General features: G+C 37.7%; 1 protein-coding gene across 5 annotated transcripts in view; it reads right to left on the reverse strand.

The window, feature by feature from the left end:
* Positions 1-22,041, reverse strand: part of CDK14 (cyclin dependent kinase 14) — a 618,912-nt gene that overhangs the window by 381,280 nt on the left and 215,591 nt on the right. For all 5 annotated transcript variants that reach the window (XM_073809735.1, XM_073809734.1, XM_073809736.1 and 2 more), the window contains one exon: positions 628-707. In XM_073809735.1, coding sequence (XP_073665836.1) covers positions 628-707 — 80 coding nt within the window. The remainder of the gene's footprint in view (positions 1-627; positions 708-22,041) is intronic.

Here is a 22,041-nt window from a genome sequence, read left to right on the forward strand (position 1 = left end):
AAGTAGAGAAACTATGCAGGAAGTAATAAAGCAAAAGATAGAGCAATTTCATCTCATAAAAATTTAAAATTTATATGTATCAAATAACTGTTAAAAAGACTTTTTAGAAAAATGACAGAATGGAAGAAAATATTACAACATACATGATGCTGATATATAAAGAGCATCTATAAATCAGTAAGAAAAAACAATAGAAAATATATTAAAGAACAGGAACAAAAATCAAGAAAGAAGAAATACAAAAGACTAACAAGGTGGCATAATCCCCTCATTTTTAAGAACTTTCCTTAAAAGTCATGAATATAGAGTAACTCTAGATTAATATGTGCGTGGAGCTCTGCAAACAAAATCAGACGTGTAAGATTCCTCAGTTAGTGACAGTCTCACCATCAATGCACAGCAGTTTTTTTCTCCACACCTGAGTATATAGCAGGATAGTTTTATTTTATTTAACATGAATTGCTATGATCGTAAGAGGTACTGATTTTTAAATTTCAGTTTACACATTCCAATTAGAAATATAACTATGTAATTTAGAAACGCAGCATATTCAGAGGTGCATAATAGGTAAACACCTATGGGCATCATGCAAACACAAAAGCAAAGATAACAAGAGAAAATGCCTACCTTCCCTGATAGCTGTGAAAGGTGTACCTTCTTCTTCTTGCAGCCTGATCACCTTCAGGGCTACCAACTTTCCATTTACCCTGGAGAAACAAAACAAAAGATGAGAAGCAAATCCGTGAAAATATGTTCCCGTTATGGTTCTAATTGTCTTCCTTACAATTTATATTTTATGCATTTTTGCACTGAAAATGTCAGGACTCAATTATGCCACCACAACAAGATTAATTTCAGTAAGGCTGGGAATCCTGTATCATCATCATAAATAGTCACACTTTAAATATTCACATTTTAAATATTCGCACTTGCATAGTCCAAGATTTAACTGAAGTTTTCTGTGATTCACTCTATGTTCTTTCCAAAATGAAACTAGTGCTTAACAAAAACACCATGTTCGATCAATTATTCACAGATTAATTAAAACTCAAGTCGTCAAAATAACACTCTCCCTTTGTTTCTCCAATAGCGCCTCTGTTTCTTTTGCTGAAATGTCTTTATCTTCAGTCTTAAGTTGAAGTCATTCAATCCCCAAGGATGGAAACCTGACACTCAGTCTTCTTCCTTCTCTCTTCCCTCTTCTTTCTCTGTCTCTGTCTGTCTCTCTCTCAACATCACCCATTCCTCCCTTTTTCACTATTTTTTTTTTACTAGAGCCTCCTAAAATTACATTAGTCTAATTGTGTTTTATAATGCAGTATACCATCAAAATAAAAGTTAAGAATATTTTACTATTACAAAATTACACAAGACCTATCCAAAGCAGATGTTTCTTCTAGACACATTCCAAATGTGTATCAGCTCTAATTAAAAGTAAGATTACGCTAGGCAGATAACTTTTTATCCAATCTATTCTGTTAATAAAATAAAGACATGATTATCTATATTGGTCTTCTAGTTGCCTGCTCTACTTTCTACCTTGACTAGGCTTACCAACATACTTCCTTAATTAAAATAAGTAAAAGAAACACAAAGCATTTAATGAAAAGTAAATCTCCCCGCCAGTTCCCACCCTCTGAGGTCACCACTTACCTCAGAGAGGTAACTTAGCTTAACGTATATACTTAACACACACACAAATGGTAATATGGCATACAGGGTACAGTGTATATTATTTTTATCACTCGATATACTTTGGTGACTTCCTCATAAATTCATAGAAAATTGTCTCTTGCTTTTCAAAGACCACAGGGTGTTCCTTTGTATGAGTGTAGTATGCTTAATTTAACGCCAGTCCTCTACTGATAGGCATTTAGCAGGTTCCCAATTTTTGGCCATAAAACAATGATATAATAAATATTCTTGGCCATAATTTCATCCATGTAAAAATACATCTGTAAGACAAATTCCTAAAAGTAAAATGTGGATGGACCTAGAGTCTGTCATACAGAGTGAAGTAAGTCAGAAAGAGAAAAACAAATATCGTATGCTAACACATATATACGGAATCTAAAAACAAAAAAAAAAGGTCACAAAGAACCTAGGGGCAGGACAGGAATAAAGACGCAGACCTATTAGAGAATGGACTTGAGGACACGAGGAGGGGGAAGGGTAAGCTGGGACGAAGTGAGAGAGTAGCATGTACATATATACACTACCAAATATAAAACAGATAGCTAGTGGGAAGCAGCCGCATAGCACAGGGAGATCAGCTCAGTGCTTTGTGACCACCTAGAGGGGTGGGATAGGGACGGTGGGAGGGAGGGAGACACAAGAGGGAAGAGATATGGGGATATATGTATATGTATAGCTGATTCACTTTGTTATAAAGTAGAAACTAACACACCATTGTAAAGCAATTATACTCCAATAAAGATGTTGGGAAAAAAAAACAAAGTAGGGTGTGGACAGCCAAGAAAAAAAAAAATGTGTATCTCTAAATTCTAACTCTGATGACACTGAGAAATTATCCTACGTACAGGCTGTACCAATTTATACAACCTATAGAAGACAGGAGCTCCTGTTTCCCCTTTACCAGTATATACTATGTTATCAACCATTGATTTTGCCAATCTGATAGGTGAAAAATGGTTTCTTACTGTAATTTAAATTGCAACCAAAAATCTTTAGAGGCTATGGAATCAGCAAAGGAGAGCTCATGTGGCCCAGAGAATCCAGTGCCTGAGTCTGAAATAAAGAATTTGAATGTCTCTTTGTAAAGAACTGCAACCAATTGGTCTGTTTTCGATAAAAAACAAACAAACAAAAAAAACAACTGCCACAGGCACAAAGGTCAAGGGAATCATCACAGCCCAACCATCCTAGTGGCATCCCTCATCAAACGGATTGTTGAAATATATTATTGGTTACAGTAGTCAAAGGACATCCAGTTATAACGCTCCACAATGTGCCGTCTCCTCAAGGCTAGGAGTCATGTTTATTTTCCCTTGTGGCTCTCAGCTGGGAGGACAGGCCTGCCGCTTTTCTGCTCTGCAACTCTCCTCTCATGAGTACATCACCTTGATTTTCTTCTAATCCCGATTATGCTCTAGGTACCCAGGTGCAAGCAAAAAATTAATACTCACATGGGGTTCAACTGGTGAGTGTGACTTGTGCTGGCCATTTTGCCCTTTATGACTAAGGGAGGCCTCTGGCAGGGCTTGGGGCTGGGATGCAGTCAGTACTCACATCTGCACAGATTTTCTCAGCCCAGCTGAGCTCGTCACTGGCTCCCTGAGGAGGCAGGAACTGATTCCAGGAACTGCTTGGAATTTTGCCTTCATTTATCGATATTCTCCCCTCACCCATAAAAAACACATACAAACTTCTTCCCACAAAGCTTTTCCCTTTCCCTTGAGATCACTGGCTTGCATATACCGTGAACTGAATTCTAGAATACAGGAATTTGTGATTTTGGAAGGCTATCTGCTTAAAACACACTCTGAGACCATGAAACTATGAGTCCCCTGTAATACACTGAAAGGAGAAGAGCCTTTAATTGAACCAGCACTCATGCTTTAAATGCAACTAGAGAAGGAACACATTTAAGCAATCTCGTAGGCTAGTGTGCATTATTTTTGTGGCGAAAAAAATTTTGAACATATTTACTATGATAAACTGCATAAAAGAATAAGATCCAAGTTAATGGGATCCTGATTCTGAAGCACAACTCTCCGTGAGTTAAAACCTCCAACTATCAATTTCTTATAGTTACGATAATCACAGCAGTTAAAGGCATTTAGATTTTATGTATTACATCATATGAAACTAAAAAATTCCTTAAAATTTATACTAGATTATTAGCTCCAGGAGAATACAGAAAAGGAACTCTTTTTCTGTTTTGTTAACTGTTACATGCCCAATGCCTAAAACTGTCTGGCACAGAGTAGACTCTCAAAATACTTTTTTTTTTTTTTTTTTTTTGCGGTACGTGGGCCTCTCACTGTCGTGGCCTCTACCGTTGGCGGAGCACAGGCTCCGGACGCACAGGCTCAGTGGCCATGGCTCACGGGCCTAGCCGCTCCGTGGTATGTGGGATCTTCCCGGACCGGGGCACGAACCCGTGTACCCTGCATCGGCAAGCAGACTCTCAACCACTGCGCCACCAGGGAAGCCCTCAAAATACTTTATTGACTGAATATTAATAATGTTAATATACTGATATTTCTTTCCTCATACCTATAAGTATCTCAAGAATAAAGTATAAAATTATTATTTTCAATAATTTCAAAAATATAAAATTTATAAAAAGATTTCAATATCTTCTTTCATGTTTATTTGTTTTCTTTTTTCAAATTAAAGGTTCAGTCTCTTTGTTTTTGATGATGCATGAAGATATAGAAAGTTTTCATTTCCTTAAGATTTTAGAATTTATAGAATGCTTTGTTAATTAACCTTTTTCACCCAACAGACATGTTTCAGAACCCTCACTATCTTTAATAATCTGAGCCCAGACTAGTAACCAGTATTTCCCTCTTCTCCAACTGCTTCATTGGTTTCCCATTAAGAACCATATTGATTATCAAATAGCCTCTAACCTAAGAGTCATTGTGACTCTCTTTTCTTAATTAGTTTTTCTCTACATGTCTAGACACTCACCAACTACTGAATCCCTCAGTTATAAAGTCTAGAAAAAACATAAGTCACTGGCTCCACTTTTGGAAAAGGTACCTTTTGAAAAAATAACATTACACATTTTCTAATAGTCTACCTTTGGGGCATATTTTTTTAACTTTAGTACCGACTGAAACACTTCAAATTCTAAGTGACGAACTCTAACAAAATGTCATTTTTTTAGAGATATCAAAAGAAGATACCTATTATTCTATGAAAAAATAAACATGGTATCTAATAATTACCTTGTATGGTTTAAACTATTTTATTAAGTATTCAAAACACATACTTCAAACATTGAAGTTCTTTAGAATAATTACAAAATTCAAACTGAATCAATAAATTAGAGCTGTTTACAGGAAAACACTGAAGATTTCTCTTTAACAGTTTTATTAATTAAATCAAAGGCTAATAAATAGAAGGTAATCAAGGCTTGATTGGCAATGGAAACATTAATTCAGGTAAATAATATAGCAAAAAAAATGCTTTCAATTGTGTTAATATCACCACAGAACTTTCTATTGGAGATATTGCCAGGTTTGTGTCTAGTTATTCTAAGCTATCTAGGGAGCTGTTTTAATTTCAGAGATTCTTTACTCTTTTCTAATTCTTCCAACCACTGCCTTTCCCAGCGTGTCCTCACTGTGAAGCTCACTTCAGGCCCAAGGACAAGTGACACTGCTTTAGTCCGCATGTCACACAGGAACAGCTGTCAACTGCATCAGGAGGAAAAGCCAGGGGAACGTCCGAGCACAGAGCTATCCACGCACAGACATGGAGAGGCTGGCTGTCCTGGCAAAGCCACACTAGAGTGGATCCAGCTTTCAAACCGGTCCTAACCACAGATCCAAATCTCTGCCAACTTCAGAAATTCTGTCCACAAATCTATGTGCCCTAAGTTTGTAAATAATAAAATGATCTTGTGTGGATTACGCACGATCGAGAAGTTTTGAATAAGGAGCACAGCCTACTCATTTTTTCATGCATTTGTTACTTTAACATTTTGTGAACCCTATAAAGGAAAACTCGCCACTTAGGGTAAACTTGTCCGGCTCAAAAGACGATGCACAAAGAGAATTTCCTTACAGACAGTCCTCAAAGGAAAGCCTAAAGGTTTTCTATCACATTAGTTACCTCAAATTCATAAGATAACTTAGTACAATAAAACAAAATAACAAATATTATCTAGGCCATCTTTGAAAATAGTGTTCATGTGCTTACACCTAGAAGAAATTATGTGTAGAGGACATAAAGGAAATTAAGGCAATACACCTAAAAGAAATTTAATATACTCTGGTAAATTTAATATATTCTGCCTCTCTCTTCCATTATGATTTTGTCTCAAGAGAAACTGCTATGGAAAACAATACTGAGTGCAGGGAGATACAATGGTTTTGTTTCCTTACTGTATTGGTTTAGAAGCAATACAAGGAAATGTAGTTACTACTGAGGGAGTGACAATGGCAAGGCGGAGTACGTCAAGGACAATATTTTGAGCTGAACTTATGAATTTTTGGCAAAGTCATTAAAAACATTTTAAAGGTTTTACCATTAGTGCTTCTTTGATTAATTCCCTCTTAGGACACTGTTGGAACGCTGACTATACTGTCTCACATACACACTTCAAAAATTAAAAACAACTAAATATTCATGGCCTTGCTATTTCCACCTAAATTCAATTTATATTCAGGTATAAATCAGAAATCATCTCAATACTATTTAACCTCTGATATTCTGAAATATTCTAAAAGTGTTATCTACAATACTTTATTCTGGAAAAGTAAATTTAGAATTTCAAGGTAATTTGTCAGTAATCACACCTCACCCTAATTTTTTTTTTTTTGCGGTACGCGGGTCTCTCACTGTTGTGGCCTCTCCTGTTGTGGAGCACAGGCTCCGGACGCGCAGGCTCAGCGGCCATGGCTCACGGGCCCTGCCACTCCGCGGCATGTGGGATCTTCCCGGACCAGGGCACGAACCTGCGTCCCCTGCATTGGCAGGCGGACTCTCAACCACTACGCCACCAGGGAAGCCCTCACCCTAATCTTTATCAATATAATGCAGAGAGAAGAGGAAAAAGACTAATGCCATTTCTGTTAAGTTAATTTCTTTAAAAAAAAATCCAAAGATTTATAAGAGAATAGCATAATGGCTACTTATTAGGATGTGATTAATAATGCAAAAAGTCTAATGATTTAATGTACTGAGAAAAAGGGTGTGCTCAACCAACAATTATTATGAGTTTGTACATTTGACAAAATATTGATAATGATGTTTTATTAAATGTAAAACCTCATAATACTTTGAAACATAAAATTAGAGCAATATATATTGTTCATGGGAGAAAATAAAATAATTACATTTCAATAATTTAAAACTTGTACCTTTCCAAAAATAAAATCTGTCAATAAAGGATTTGAGAGTCATATTACCTTAAAAAGTAGAAGTAACCTCAGTGATCATTCAAGCTCCTGAACAGACAACAAAATCCTGACTGGCTGGATTGTCTTTGTCCTCTCACTCCCTGGAGCACAGTAGCTCCTCAAAAGACTTTGGTGGAACTCAACCCCTCTAAAATACCCAAATTACTTAGTCCTTTTTTATGCTGAGCCAAAATTTGCTTCCTGTAACTTCTACTCTCTGATTCCAGGTCTGAGTCCACCAAGACTAAACTAAATGCTCTTCCACAAGACAGCCCTGCCCTTAATTAAGTTTTAATATCCTGCCTCCTAGTCAACAAATACTAATTGAGAGACTGTGATTTTGTGCTTGGGATAAAGAATAAACAACCCAGACATGGTCCCTGCACTTAAGTCTCACCGAGGAGACAGGCGTAAAACATGTAACTACAAAGACGGCTGACATACACCAAAGGGAGACAGGAGGTGCTCGCTCTTCAAACGGGACAATTTAAGCATCACTAAACTAATACCTGTGATTGAAAGGAATTAAATAAATAAGTTTATAATGAGACTTTAAAAGAAACTCATGAGTCACATTTCGAGAGTACTACGGAACCATCTCATTAGTTTAAAAACTGTTAAAGAGAATATGTCAAGCATTTACCTTCCCTTTTCATATACTTTCGCATACACTGTACCTCAGTGTAAACAGATAGTTCATAAGTGAAGTTTCTCTGCATAGATGCACTGCATGTAACAAATGAAGAGGGAATGACAGAATTTGAATATCACCATTAATGGTTGCTAAAGTCACAAAAAGAAGCTACCAGATATTATGTGCCCCCTGATGGAAGCATTCATCCCCCTCAATGGAATCAATCCAACTGGAATCTGACCACATCCAAATCTAACTACTTATTTCAAGGAGATAAGGGAACAAGTTAAATAACAGCATTGGGATATAATCAGAAAACTCCGGACTACAGGAAACCATAGAGAAATGAACCTGTTTCTTCAACAAATGAATTTCAAGAAAAAAAGGAGGGGAGAACCCATAGATTAAAAGAGAGAGATGAACTAATGGCAATTAATTGCAATGTATGGACCCAATTTTATCTTGATTCCAACAAAGTTTATTTTAACACTGACTATATATTTGATGATAAAGAAATTGTTAAATTTTTTACATGTGATAATGGCATTATGGTTCGGTGTTTTAAAATAGAGGCCTTATCTGTTAAAGAAAAAATTATAAAATGAAATAATATGATGTTTGGGGTTTGTTTCAAAATAATTGGAAGGAATGAATACAGATGAAACAAGATTAGACACAGGTTGTCAGTGTTGGAAACTGATGGGGGTTTATCAAAACTCCATAAGAAGTTCTTTAAAAATTAAAAAACATACCCAATACAAGTTGGGATAAATGCAATGAAGGAATATCACAGCATGCCATAAAAGAGATAAAGAACCTATTTTAATGATACTAATGAACTTATTTACAAAACAGAAATAGACTCACAGACACAGAAAACAAACTTATGGTTACCAAAGGGGAAGCGGGGGTGGACAGGGATAAATTAGGAGTTTGGCATTAACATATACACACTACTATGTATAAAATAGATAACCAACAAGGACCTACTGTATAACACAGGGAACTATATTCAATATCTTATAATAACCTATAATGGAAAAGAATCTGAAAAAGAATATATATACGTGTGTACAACTGAATATCTTTGCTGTACACCCGAAACATTGTAAGTCAACTATACTTCAATTAAAAAAAAAAAAGAAGAACCTATTTTAGATTAGACAGGGAAGGATTCTCTGAAAATGTGACATTTAAGCTGAAACAAGAAATATAGAAGAGTAAGCAAAGAACATTCCAGGCAGATGGAACAACCTGTACAAAAGCCCAGGGGCAGAGAACACAATGTGTTAAACAAAGCTATAAGAAAGAAAGAGTGGCTGGAGCTTGTTGGCCGGCAGGGGGTAGGAGAGGGGGACGTGCAGAGAGGGACAGGAGAGCCAGATCATGCAGGCCCTTAAGGGCCACAGAAAGGACTGATTTAAAAAAAAATCACCGGGAAATCTTAAGAAAGGGGATAATATGATTAAATTGTGTGTCTGCAGCTCCCTCACTATCGTGTAGAGAACAGCCTGAAGGAGCACAATAGTGGGAGCAGGGAGGGCGGTCAGGCAGCTACTACAGTGGTCCAGGGGAAAGATGGTGGTCACAAAGTACCAGGGTATTGGTAAGAGCAATGGGGAAAAGGAAAACAATATTCTGAAGACAGAATCAAGAGACTGTTAGGATAAACTGAATTGGGCATAGGGCAAGTGGTAAAGGATGACTCCAAACGTCCTGACTTTAGTTTCTGTGTGGATGGAGGCACGTGTACTGACTCAAGGGAAACCAAAGAAGAAGAGATTTAGACAGAGAATCAAGAGTCCTATTTGGGAGGATCTTAGTCTAGACAGAAGTTTAGGCTAGACATAAAAACTTGTGAGCCATTTGGAGGACTTCAAGGGAAGCAATAACTTCAAGAGAGAGCCAATTTTCTGTTAAAGCAGAAGTAAACACTCAGAAGAAAGTCGAACACACGTAAGCATTTGTAAATCAGAAAACAGTATTCTAGATCTAGATCTAGACAACATAAAAAGAGCCTGAAGGACATGGGGACGGGCCAGAGTAGGAGATACAGTGCGAAATACGGGGGTGAGGTCTGAAAGATAATAAACCACCAGGGCGTTTTATACCATGCCTGTGGTAAACAGTGGTGTGAGGCAGAGGAGATTCCATCCTGACAGCCTCTGGAAGCAGGTAGAGTAGGGACTGCTGTTTTGGCTGCCCTCTGCAGGCACCAGGCAAGGCCTGGAGCTGGCACCTGCCTCTGTGGCTGCACAGAAACCAAGGTACAGGTTCTCACCCCTGACTACATTTTTAAATCAACTGGAAAGCTTTAAAACATAACCATGCCTGGCTCCACCCCTGATTTAGTTGGTGCAGTGTGGGGTCCTAGCATCCGTATTTTTTAAAAGCATCCTGGGTGACTGTAAAGTGTAACCAGGGTTGAGAACCACTGTGTTAAATAAGCCTTCAGGTTCCGACATCACGTGCTCGTTGTCTTTCTTCCTTTGTCTGGTCTCTCCAACACTGAAGTCTCCTTTTTCTCGGTAAACGTTCAAATTTTTTCAACTATTTTGAGCGCCCTCACAGTCCTAGTTGCAAGCCTTTGGTAAGTCGGGGCTGATTATCCCCTTGTGAAATGTGCTTGCCAAGGTGTACACACTACCAGATGTGGTCTGATAAGTGCTGAGTGGACTGGGAGACTACCCTGCCCCATTCCAGAAACTCAACTGGTACTCATTTGGCCTCAGCATGTATTCGCCTGTGATCAGCACAAAACACTATTAACTCATGGATCTTGCCAACAATTAAAACCCCTGAGTTTTCTTCATGGGCCCTGCAATCACACCATCTCTAACTTGCCCTAGGCCTAATAATTCACTTTTTAAACATAATTTCAGGAGTTTGATTTATTCCTAATAAGATTCCAACTTGTCAGCAGCAACCAACTGCTCAAACCTCTCCTGTCTAAATTCTAATCTTGTTTTTGACAAGCACTGGCTAACTATCCTTCTGTGTGTCCTTCTCTGAGGTAGCATAGAAACACTGAACAGGATGAGGTCCAGGGCAGTGCTCTTGGACACCACACTCTTGACACATACCCCATCCACCTTTGGGGGACGTGGCTTCATTGACTGTCTTCTCTTTCTCTCTCTTTTCCCCCCTCCCTCCTTCCCTTTTCACTTTCAAACTCTCTAATCCGGCCCTTCCTCTCCATGGCCCTCTGTCCCAAACCACTGCACTGACCTTCTGCCTCTACCATTGGACTGTGCTGGAAAATCTGCATCTGGCACACAGTTAGAGCTCCATGGTGAACAAATGAGTCAACCCTTTACCGTGTAATAGGTACTAAGAAACCCTACCACTCTTACCAACCTGTTTTAAATCCACCACCAGAAACAGCATATCACTCAACTGTCGATGACTCTCTTACCTACCACAACATAATCAGAACATTTACCCATGTTTGAAAAACAAGCAGATACCCAGCATCCACAGTGTTCCAGTCCACTAGCTTAACAATCTCATCAGAAAGAGGAATTAAGGTTATTTAGGTATGACATAATTTTTTTATGAACTCCTAGATCATTATTTTTCTTCCTATTTTGATTTACTCAGAAATAATCTGAGTGATAATCTGTCCTACAATTTTCCACTGGAGGAGGGGAAATGAGAAAGGCATGCAGGGAGGAAGCCACACCATTTCCATCTTCTTCTGTGAACATTTGGACATCTCAAGGCTGCTAATGTCTCTACAATTTTTCATAGTTCCTCAAAGATGACTAACAATTATGGGACAATCTCAACTCCCAATTTCTTTAAAAGTCTGTGAAACAGTCGTCTCAGGTCTTAAATCAGAACTCCTTAGAAAAACATAGTACTGTCAGACTTCCTAAGACATTTGATAATTTAATTCACTCCTATGTTTGCTTTGCACTTCAGTGCTTAAAGCAAACTCTCCTTGGTAGCAATGATGTAAGCAAAACAGAAGGTAAGTTGTACTGGTTTCTACCCCAATAGCATCTTTTGTGTGTAAACTTCAACCTAAGCTTTTCCTGAGTTACTGATGCTTCCTCTCCTTCCCTCACTCAGCTGGATTGTACTGTGGTTATCTGGTCCTATATTTGTTTGCATTTGAGAGACTTTTATCATCCATGTTCATATATTAACCTTCCAGAGTTTTAGGGCAAGGGGTTGTACATGTGTCGGTATTCTTCTGGAATACCTCCAGTTACAAGGAACCATTCTGGGGAGAGCAAAAAGTCACATGCATACAGCCCTTGAGGAGATTACCAGCCAAAGAAGAAATAAGATAGTATCAAACAACTAAAATGCATAATAAACAAAGGTAAGTTTCTTTAAAAAAAAAAAAAAGATAAGCAAAGTTATCAAAGACAAAGAATGGAAGAATTGTTAACTTATCAAGAAAAGGCAGGAAGCATAGAAAAGATGCCCAGGACACCCATAGATGTAAAGGTGGTTGGTTATACTACCCCTAAAATTACTAGAAAAGAGCCGTATTTCTTTGATGAGATGGGAAGGTTTCATAAAAAGTAAGTAGGGCTTCCCTGGTGGCGCAGTGGTTGAGAGTCTGCCTGCCGATGCAGGGGACACGGGTTCGCACCCCGGTCCGAGAAGATCCCACATGCCGCGGAGCGGCTGGGCCCGTGAGCCATGGCCGCTGAGCCTGCGCATCCGAAGCCTGTGCTCCGCAACGGGAGAGGCCACAACAGTGAGAGGCCCGCGTACCACAAAAAAAAAAGTAAGTAAAATGTAGTTTATTATGAGAAGTTTTTAGAGATTGATTTTTCACACAGAGTGAGATTTGAAGCTTCCTGTATTAGTTAGTTCTATAAGTTTTCAGCTGTAACATACAACAATTCATATCCCTAAACATACATCTCTATACACTCATATGCACTGAAAACTAGGAATTAAAGGATAGTGTGAAGGTAAAGAAAAAGAAGAAGTAGGAGAGTTTTTTTGTGTTGTTTTTCTCTAGTCCCGTTTTCAAGCACACTTGTGTGGGGAAACATATTACTGAGGTCTTTGGAAAGGCTGCATTTTATATTTCTAGAGAAATCAAATGTTCTACTTCTGAGGTCAAGTTGCCACTTCAAATAGATTTTTATCTTCAGTAGCTTTTTTTTTCCCAAAGAAAATGCTTCAAACAAGCAGAAAAGAAATGGATATACTTCTTGATGATATTATCATTTTTCCCTATCTTGGATTACCTATTATCTTCTGGGTAATTCTTACATGCTATATCTTATACTACATCCAAAAATAAAAATAATTCACAATTCTCTGTTTTAAAAGTCTAACTACAGCACCACAATCACAGTGAGTCATTACATGAGCTGGGATTAAAGAAAAGAGGATGAAGTCCGATGCTCAACCTTACAGCATTTCAAGCTTCCTGGTTCAAAGGTATGTTTAAAGCATGATGTTCCCATTTCTCTAGCAGAGTTGTAAATGTTCCCCTTCCTCTAGTAGAGACATACATATTCAGCATCATGAGAGAGAGGTCAAGCTTCCACTCTCAGGAAAAAAGCATCTCCAAATAAGTTAATTGAGATGCACCAAAAAGCATGTCACTGATTCACCAAGAGACTTTGAAGAGTCCCCAAATACTCACTGCCAAGTAATGTTAACCACAGAGATCTTGCATTTTCCATTCAAACACAGCCTCACAAAATCAAGTGAAGTTTGGAACAGCAGGATAAAACAAAGCAGCCCAGGAGAGCCATTAAGGTAGGGGTATTCAGAGTTCAAACCATTCTCAACCCATTCTCCCATTCTAATAAAGATGCATGCACGCACGCGCACGCGCGCACACACACACACACACACACACACACACACCTCCAGTTTATGTTACAAACAGGACAGCAAGCTACCGTTTTCTTTTTTCATTTGGCTGCAATGGCCCATGAAGAATCAACAAAGAAAATTATTATAAATACACAGCAGCTTGGTTAAAGGACTAGGGGACTTATATCAAGTCATAAGGATTATGAGCGACTTTAATTTGCTCCAATTAAAATATATTACTTTCATAATTATAGAACATATGTCATTGTTAAATACCTTTTAAATGAAACATTAAGATAATATCAAGCAAAGCCAAATGTATCTAGTTTGATTTGTCTTTTATGACAAAAAGGACTGGAGAAAAATGCTATAGCATCATGAATTACCTAAAAGACTGTACTCCAAAAATAAAAGTGACACACTAAGGTGGACTGCTTTATATGCAAGCAGAGTGTCAAACTAAAAAATGATTCAATTAACTATAAAGTTGAAAACAATCGACCTACACATGTTGAAGAGCAGGGTTAACTCATATATAAGTAAAGAGCTGATTACATAAAGAAAGACCTTTATAAAAATCATATATAATTGGTATGATAAGATCCATGCTAGTATTACTTCCAAACCCTAGCAATAGAGCCAGAGTACAAATTAGTCAGTCTGATTTGGAGTAAGATGACTTTATACACAGCCAATAAGTTTAAGATCAAGACAGTTGTCTTTAATTCAAAACTAGCACTCATGTTAAATAGCCCTATTGTTAAAGCACCTATAGTGTGGCAGGCCTTCAACAAGGACTTTAGATCACTACAGCACCTCTGTGTGGTAGATACTATGGCTATCTCCACTTTACGAAGAATCTGAGGCACAGTTCTAAATCACACAGCTGGAAGCAGTAGATCCACAGTTTGGTACTAGGAGACTGGGCTTCACAGCCATACTCATAAATTCTCTGTGGAGTAGCAATAATTAAAGTGTGAACCACAGAAGAAAGGCGTGTGGTTCACACCCTCCTATTTCCCCTTCATTCAAAAGAGGCACTCTGCTTATACCGGACACTTGTGATCAAATTACTTACTCTCAAAGCAATGTCATTCTTCTTTGCGTTTTCTCATAATGTTTTATAAAACCCAAAATAAATCAATATATTTTAGAATGGCATTAATAAGTCTTACCCTAATTATAAAAGTAATGCATGCTTATGGCAGAATAGTTGGAAAATACAGAAAAAAAATTATTTTAAAGAAAGTTTTTTATTTTATTTATTTATTTATGGCTGCATTGGGTCTTTGTTGCTGTGCACGGGCTCTCTCTAGTTGCAGCGAACGGGGGCTACTCTTTGTTGCGGTGCACGGGTTTCTCATTGCACTGCCTTCTCTTGCTGCAGTGCACCGGCTCTAGGCGTGCGGGCTTCAGTAGTTGTAGCACACAGGCTCAGTAGCTGTGGCTTGTGGGCTCTAGAGCGCAGGCTCAGTAGTTGTGGCTCATGGGCTTAGTTGCTCTGCGGCATGTAGGATCTTCCCAGACCAGGGATCAAACCCATGTCCCCTGCCGTGGCAGGCGGATTCTTAACCACTGTGCCACCAGGGAAGTCCCAGAAAAATTTTTACATCAACAATAATCCTACTATTCAGTGATAAATTCTTCAACATATGTATGTATCTTCTAGACTTTTTTCCTATGTGTAGATTTTTATAAATGGTATCCTACCATATTTGGTCATCTACTTTTTTGTTATGGTTTAATAATATATCTTTTTACTGGATGGGCTGAGAAAAGAACCCAGGAAGCCTCAAGTTCAAACAAGCTCACACTTTCCTTTTAAGGAAACTGGCCCCAGGACTTCTTTATTTCATAAAATCTCATGACTCTTGTATTTTGATTTATTGGTGAAAGCAACCCTGCTAGCCAAGCAATAGAGGCCTGAATGTGGAGACAGTATATAGGGTTGACAGCCACAGGGGGGCAGAGGTGGGGTGGCCAGCAGGGCCTATGGGGCACAGGATCTCTGAGTCGCCCTGGCCGGAATTCAGTCTTCTGGGAGTGCTGCAACCCAGTGACAGGAAACAATCACTCAAATCATCTCCAGGATAGACACTCTAGCAGATTTTACTCTATGAACCCAGATATATAACCTCACACTCAGAAAAACTGAAACCCATGATAATCAAATGTATAGCTGAAGAAAGAACTTCATATGTCCTGACTACAAATCTCTACTCCCAAGGGCCATATGTCAAAGTATCTTCTCACACTTAAAGGGCCTGATGAGAGCATTCCTAAACATTTTCCCCAATCATTACATAGTTAACGTTTGTTAAGTATCTATTAATAGCACTGTAACAGGTGCTGAAGAATAAGTTATATACATACGATAATATGTTACATACATATGAGGTAAAGGAGATATCAAGCAAGGCAGTAGCTGAATTAGGAAAAAGAAGAAAAAAAATATTCTGACATTTGTTAAAACAGTAAGATTTTATTCAAGACTATTGCAACAGTGGAGACAGATATAGGGCTCAACTCTGAATACCACAAGAACAAGTGGGGATTTATAGCCAAGTAGCAGGTTAGGGGATCATTGGTGGATGGAAAATTACTAAGAAGAGACATCACAGGTAGGGGATTCATGCTAAACTCACCTAACAAGATTCCTGCTGCATACAGGCCAGAGCCATCAGATATCAAGGACGGGGGGATTTTCTCTAAATTGACTTAGCAGGATTCTTGCTAAAACTGGGTTATGCAAGCCTGGCAAAGGACAGGGGTGGAGGGGTGGGGGTGAGGCAAAGTCAGGGCCTAGTCAAGAAGAGGGCTTAGAGGAGTATAACTGAAGTTTATTCAAAGAGAGTATCTTGTCAGAAGCCAGGAAAGTTTCATAATATGAGTGGGACTTGAAGATGGGATAGGATGTGGACATGTAGAAAGGGGAGGCAAGCTAGTTACACAGAGGGATCTATCATAAACAGAGGTGCAGAAGGGGTGGGGACAGGCACATTTAAAGTACAGAGAGTAGAAACTAGGGAAGCAGTAGGACATAAGGAAAGAAAAGTAGACTCGAGAGGGATTTTGATGCCAGGTCCACTACAAAATTGATCCAATAAAGTAATTAGATATTTGATCTTGTTAGACACCAATATTTTCATTACCTGCCTACATTTTTTTTAGGGTAGAGCTTTGAATGAAGCAAAAGCTAATATGTCAACAACGTTCTTTTGAAGCTAAACATACATTTTTATTCCTAATCAACAAAGGTAAATTAACTGAGCTTATAAGTCTACTAACTATAGCTCCATGATATAAGCAGATTAAAGCAGACTATAAAGTGAATATATTTACAAATATAAATTAAAACACACTAAAAATTAATAAATTTCCAGGATTTACATATTATAGTTACATATACATATATAACTATAAAATATTTAGTGGCAAATCTTTACTGTAATGACAAAGAAAGCTGAATACACAATTTGTTAAATCCAATTATGCTACTTCCAGGGCTTTCCAAGCAATAACGTGAGTGTTTAACACATCAAACAGGACATTAGCATCCTTTTTTCTACAGAGCAATTTGTTTTGCTAGGTTTAGGGGTACAAAGTAAGGAAAACTGACAAGGTCTTAAAAGGCTATTCAGTCATGCTAAGGCTCGGCCACCAAATCTAGTTCCAAGAAATCTAATTTCTACTCAGTGAGACGACATAATTTAGCCATTTGGGGAGAAACCATGTTTCATGGCTTTAGTGGAGTCTGGCTTCAATAACTGCACGCATGAATGAATGAAGTCAACTATCTCAAACAAGGACTAAACAAGTAACAGCTAGAGATAGGACAGATTACATCAGCTCTCCCTGATAGAACAATTTCTGGAACTACTAAGAAATCCCCAAACTCAGCTTTCCTAAACGTCTCTCCTTTGTGTTACCAATCTTCTCAGTCCTTATAGAAAGCCGTCTGAAATGATTTTCATTTAAGATCAAGGTGAGTGTTAAAGGGTAAAGTCCCTGACTTCAGGGGAAACATACACTCAAAAGCAATTAAATATTTGCTGGGTTTTCACCTAAAATGAGGGATGAATGCAACTGCCATGACTCTTTTCCAACTGAAGCAGATGGGAAATCATCAGTAGTCATCCAATTGAAGAACTCTTCCATAACAGCACCTTATTTACAAATCCTAGCCCAGAACATAAACGAGACTTTAGCTAGTGTAACATGTTACCTTAAAGTCAGTTTAAAAAATAGTATGTCTGTAAATGGGGTAAATTAAATACATACACCTAAATCTTTCTGTCAAAGAGCTGCAGATATTTGTTCACTTGTAACTATCATTTTCCTCTTTTCTAAGATTTATATTCTTTTCTTCTTTAAAAAAATAGAATGTAGCTATATAAAAAATGCAAGTAAAATGGACCCTAGAAAATTAATGTCCTGTGTCCATGGTAGATAAACAACTTGGTCTGGTTATAACCCACAGGATTGCCTTTCCTTTTTTCTTTGTTTTTAAATACTCAAATGTTTAAAGAAAAAATTTTCTTCTTTTTAACCATGATCTTAAAAATCCAGACCGCTAATTAGTCAGCTGGACTCAGTTTATGAACTTCAGAAAGTGAGAGAACATAATTAATCATGTATCAGGTAAGCATTCAATCATTATGCTCATAGCTTACTCACTTTGACTGACTAAGGAGAAAATATGACCAAATTATATGAGACTTGAAAAAACAGGGAGATTTACTCATTTTGGATATATGGAATGACTCCAACTCTGAAGTACAGTAAGAAAGTGACAGATGAGAAATGGAGACACCAAGTTTTCAGCGCAGCATGTTACTACTCAGGGGTATAAACTTACACCCATCTTTCAACCTGTCAACTCAACTTTCTCCAACTTTCAAAGACAATCTCTGCTACCTCTTTGTATTTTCTTTTTCATATATACACACATATATGAATATCTGTATATTCATATGCTATGTGAATATATATAATACAAAGGAAAGGTTTTGAAAAGTAGAAAGGGAAATAAAACTATGCAGGCTGATTAAGTAGCTACCGACATTGTCTCTACATAGAAATCTGGCCATGTCAGCTTCAATAATTGTATTTGTGATGAACCATCATCCACATAACCATACTTATTAGACAAAATAACCTTAACTACAGTTGTTCTCTCCAGGTCTTATTAATTAAACAAGCCTTTTTTAACAGATGGGTCAACGGTAAATTACCTCAGGTCATGTCAACCATCACAAAAATCATTTAAAATTAATGAAGTCATCTGAAAGTTTGTGTGAGTAAATACATACAAACAATATAAAGGAACCTGCTTAGATACAAATCCATAAGGAAGTGACTAAATGTAAGAAAAAGGACCATGAAAATTTGACAAGACTTTCAAAGGACATAACAGGTAGAGAGAATCATTTTCTCCTCTTAATTCAACGTTGAATGCTTAACTGCATTTAAAACTGGTGCCAGGAGTATACTTTGGATGGGGGCACAAGGGTACCGAGTTTCTGATTTACTCAAAAACCCATCTGAAAGCATTTTATTTTGTTAAGGTACAATTCTTACTATAATATTAGTTCCTCCATTATTTATGAGAAGGATCAAGGGGTTGTAAATGTACTGGCAGATCAGGAATTACGTTTGCCATATGAACAGAATAAAAGAAGTAGTAAGAGAAATGGGTACCATCAAATCTTGAGCTGAGGTCCGCAATGAAAAGGTAGCAATGGCAACAGTGTTGTTTCATTAGCTACGTAGGACCCTGGAAAGAATCTAAAAAAGAGTGGATATATATGTATGTATAAGTGATTCACTTTGCTGAAAGTAACACAACACTGTAAATCAACTACACTCCAATAAAAAATTTTTTTAATTAGCCAGACTCTTCAAGAAAAAAAGGGAGAAGACTCAAATCAACAGAATTAGAAATGAAAAAGGAGAAGTAACAACTGACACTGCAGATATACAAAAGATCATGAGAGATTACTACAAGCAACTCTATGCCAATAAAGTGGACAACCTGGAAGAAGTGGACAAATTCTTAGAAATGCACAACCTGCCAAAACTGAATCAGGAAGAAATAGAAAATATGAACAGACCAATCACAAACACTGAAATTGAAACTGTGATTAAAAATCTTCCAACAAACAAAAGCCCAGGACCAGATGGCTTCACAGGCAATTTCTATCAAACATTTAGAGAAGAGCTAACACCTATCCTTCTCAAACTCTTCCAAAATATAGCAGAGGGAGGAAAACTCCCAAACTCATTCTATGAGGCCACCAACACCCTGATACCAAACCCAGACAAGGATGTCACAAAGAAAGAAAACTACAGGCCAATATCACTGATGAACATAGATGCAAAAATCCTCAAAAAAATACTAGCAAACAGAATCCAACAGCACATTAAACTGATCATACACCATGATCAAGTGGGGTTTATTCCAGGAATGCAAGGATTCTTCAATATACGCAAATCAATCAATGTGATACACCACATTAACAAATTGAAGGAGAAAAACCGTATGATCAACTCAATAGATGCAGAGAAAGCTTTTGACAAAATTCAACACCCATGTATGATAAAAACCCTGCAGAAAGTAGGCATAGAGGGAACTTTCCTAACATAATAAAGGCCATATATGACAAAGCCACAGCCAACATCGTCCTCAACGGTGAAAAACTGAAAGCATTTCCACTAAGATCAGGAACAAGACAAGGTTGCCCACTCTCACCACTCTTATTCAACACAGTTTTGGAAGTTTTAGCCACAGCAATCAGAGAAGAAAAGGAAATAAAAGGAATCCAAATCGGAAAAGAAGACGTAAAGCTGTCACTGTTTGCAGATGACATGATACTATACATAGAGAATCCTAAAGATGCTACCAGAAAACTACTAGAGCTAATCACTGAATTTGGTAAAGTAGCAGGATACAAAATTAATGCACAGAAATCTCTGGCATTCCTATACACTAATGATGAAAAATCTGAAAGTGAAATCAAGAAAACACTCCCATTTACCATTGCAACAAAAAGAATAAGATACTAGGAATAAACCTACCTAAGGAGACAAAAGACCTGTATGCAGAAAATTATAAGACACTGATGAAAGAAATTAAAGATGATACAAATAGATGGAGAGATATATCATGTTCTTGGATTGGAAGAATCAACATTGTGAAAATGACTCTACTACCCAAAGCAATCTACAGATTCAATGCAATCCCTATCAAACTACCACTGGCATTTTTCACAGAACTAGAACAAAAAATCTCACAATTTGTATGGAAACACAAAAGACCCCGAATAGCCAAAGGAATCTTGAGAACGAAAACGGAGCTGGAGGAATCAGGCTCCCTGACTTCAGAGTATCCTACAAAGCTACAGTAATCAAGACAGTATGGTGGCACAAAAACAGAAAGATAGATCAATGCAACAGGATAGAAAGCCCAGAGATAAACCCACGCACATATGGTCACCTTATCTTTGATAAAGGAGGCAAGAATGTACAGTGGAGAAAGGACAGCCTCTTCAATAAGTGGTGCTGGGAAAACTGGACAGCTACATGTAAAAGAATGAGGTTAGATCACTCCCTAACACCATACACAAAAATAAGCTCAAAATGGATTAAAGACCTAAATGTAAGGCCAGAAACTATCAAACTCTTAGAGGAAAACATAGGCAGAACACTCTATGACATAAATCACAGCAAGATCCTTTTTGACCCACCTGCTAGAGAAATGGAAATAAAAACAAAAATAAACAAACGGGACCTAATGAAACTTAAAAGGCTTTTGCACAGCAAAGGAAACCATAAACAAGATCAAAAGACAACCCTCAGAATGGGAGAAAATATTTGCAAATGAAGCAACTGACAAAGGATTAATCTCCAAAATTTATAAGCAGCTCCTGCAGCTCAATAACGAAAAAACTAACAACCCAATCCAAAAATGGGCAGAAGACCTAAACAGACATTGCTCCAAAGAAGATATACAGATTGCCAACAAACACATGAAAGAATGCTCAACATCATTAATCATTAGAGAAATGCAAATCAAAACTACAATGAGATATCATCTCACACCAGTTAGAATGGCCATCATCAAAAAATCTTGAAACAATAAATGCTGGAGAGGGTGTGGAGAAAAGGGAACCCTCTTGCACTGTTGGTGGGAATGTAAATTGATACAGCCACTGTGGAGAACAGTATGGAGGTTCCTTAAAAAACTACAAATAGAACTACCATATGACCCAGCAATCCCACTACTGGGCATATACCCTGAGAAAACCATAATTCAAAAAGAGTCATGTACCAAAATGTTCATTGCGGCTCTATTTACAATAGCCCGGAGATGGAAACAACCTAAGTGTCCATCATCGGATGAATGGATAAAGAAGATGTGGCACATATATACAGTGGAATATTACTCAGCCATAAAAAGAAACGAAATTGAGCTATTTGTAATGAGGTGGATAGATGTAGAGTCTGTCATACAGA

The sequence above is a fragment of the Tursiops truncatus genome, chromosome 9, assembly GCF_011762595.2.
Source record: "Tursiops truncatus isolate mTurTru1 chromosome 9, mTurTru1.mat.Y, whole genome shotgun sequence".
Taxonomy (NCBI): Eukaryota; Metazoa; Chordata; class Mammalia; order Artiodactyla; family Delphinidae; genus Tursiops; species Tursiops truncatus.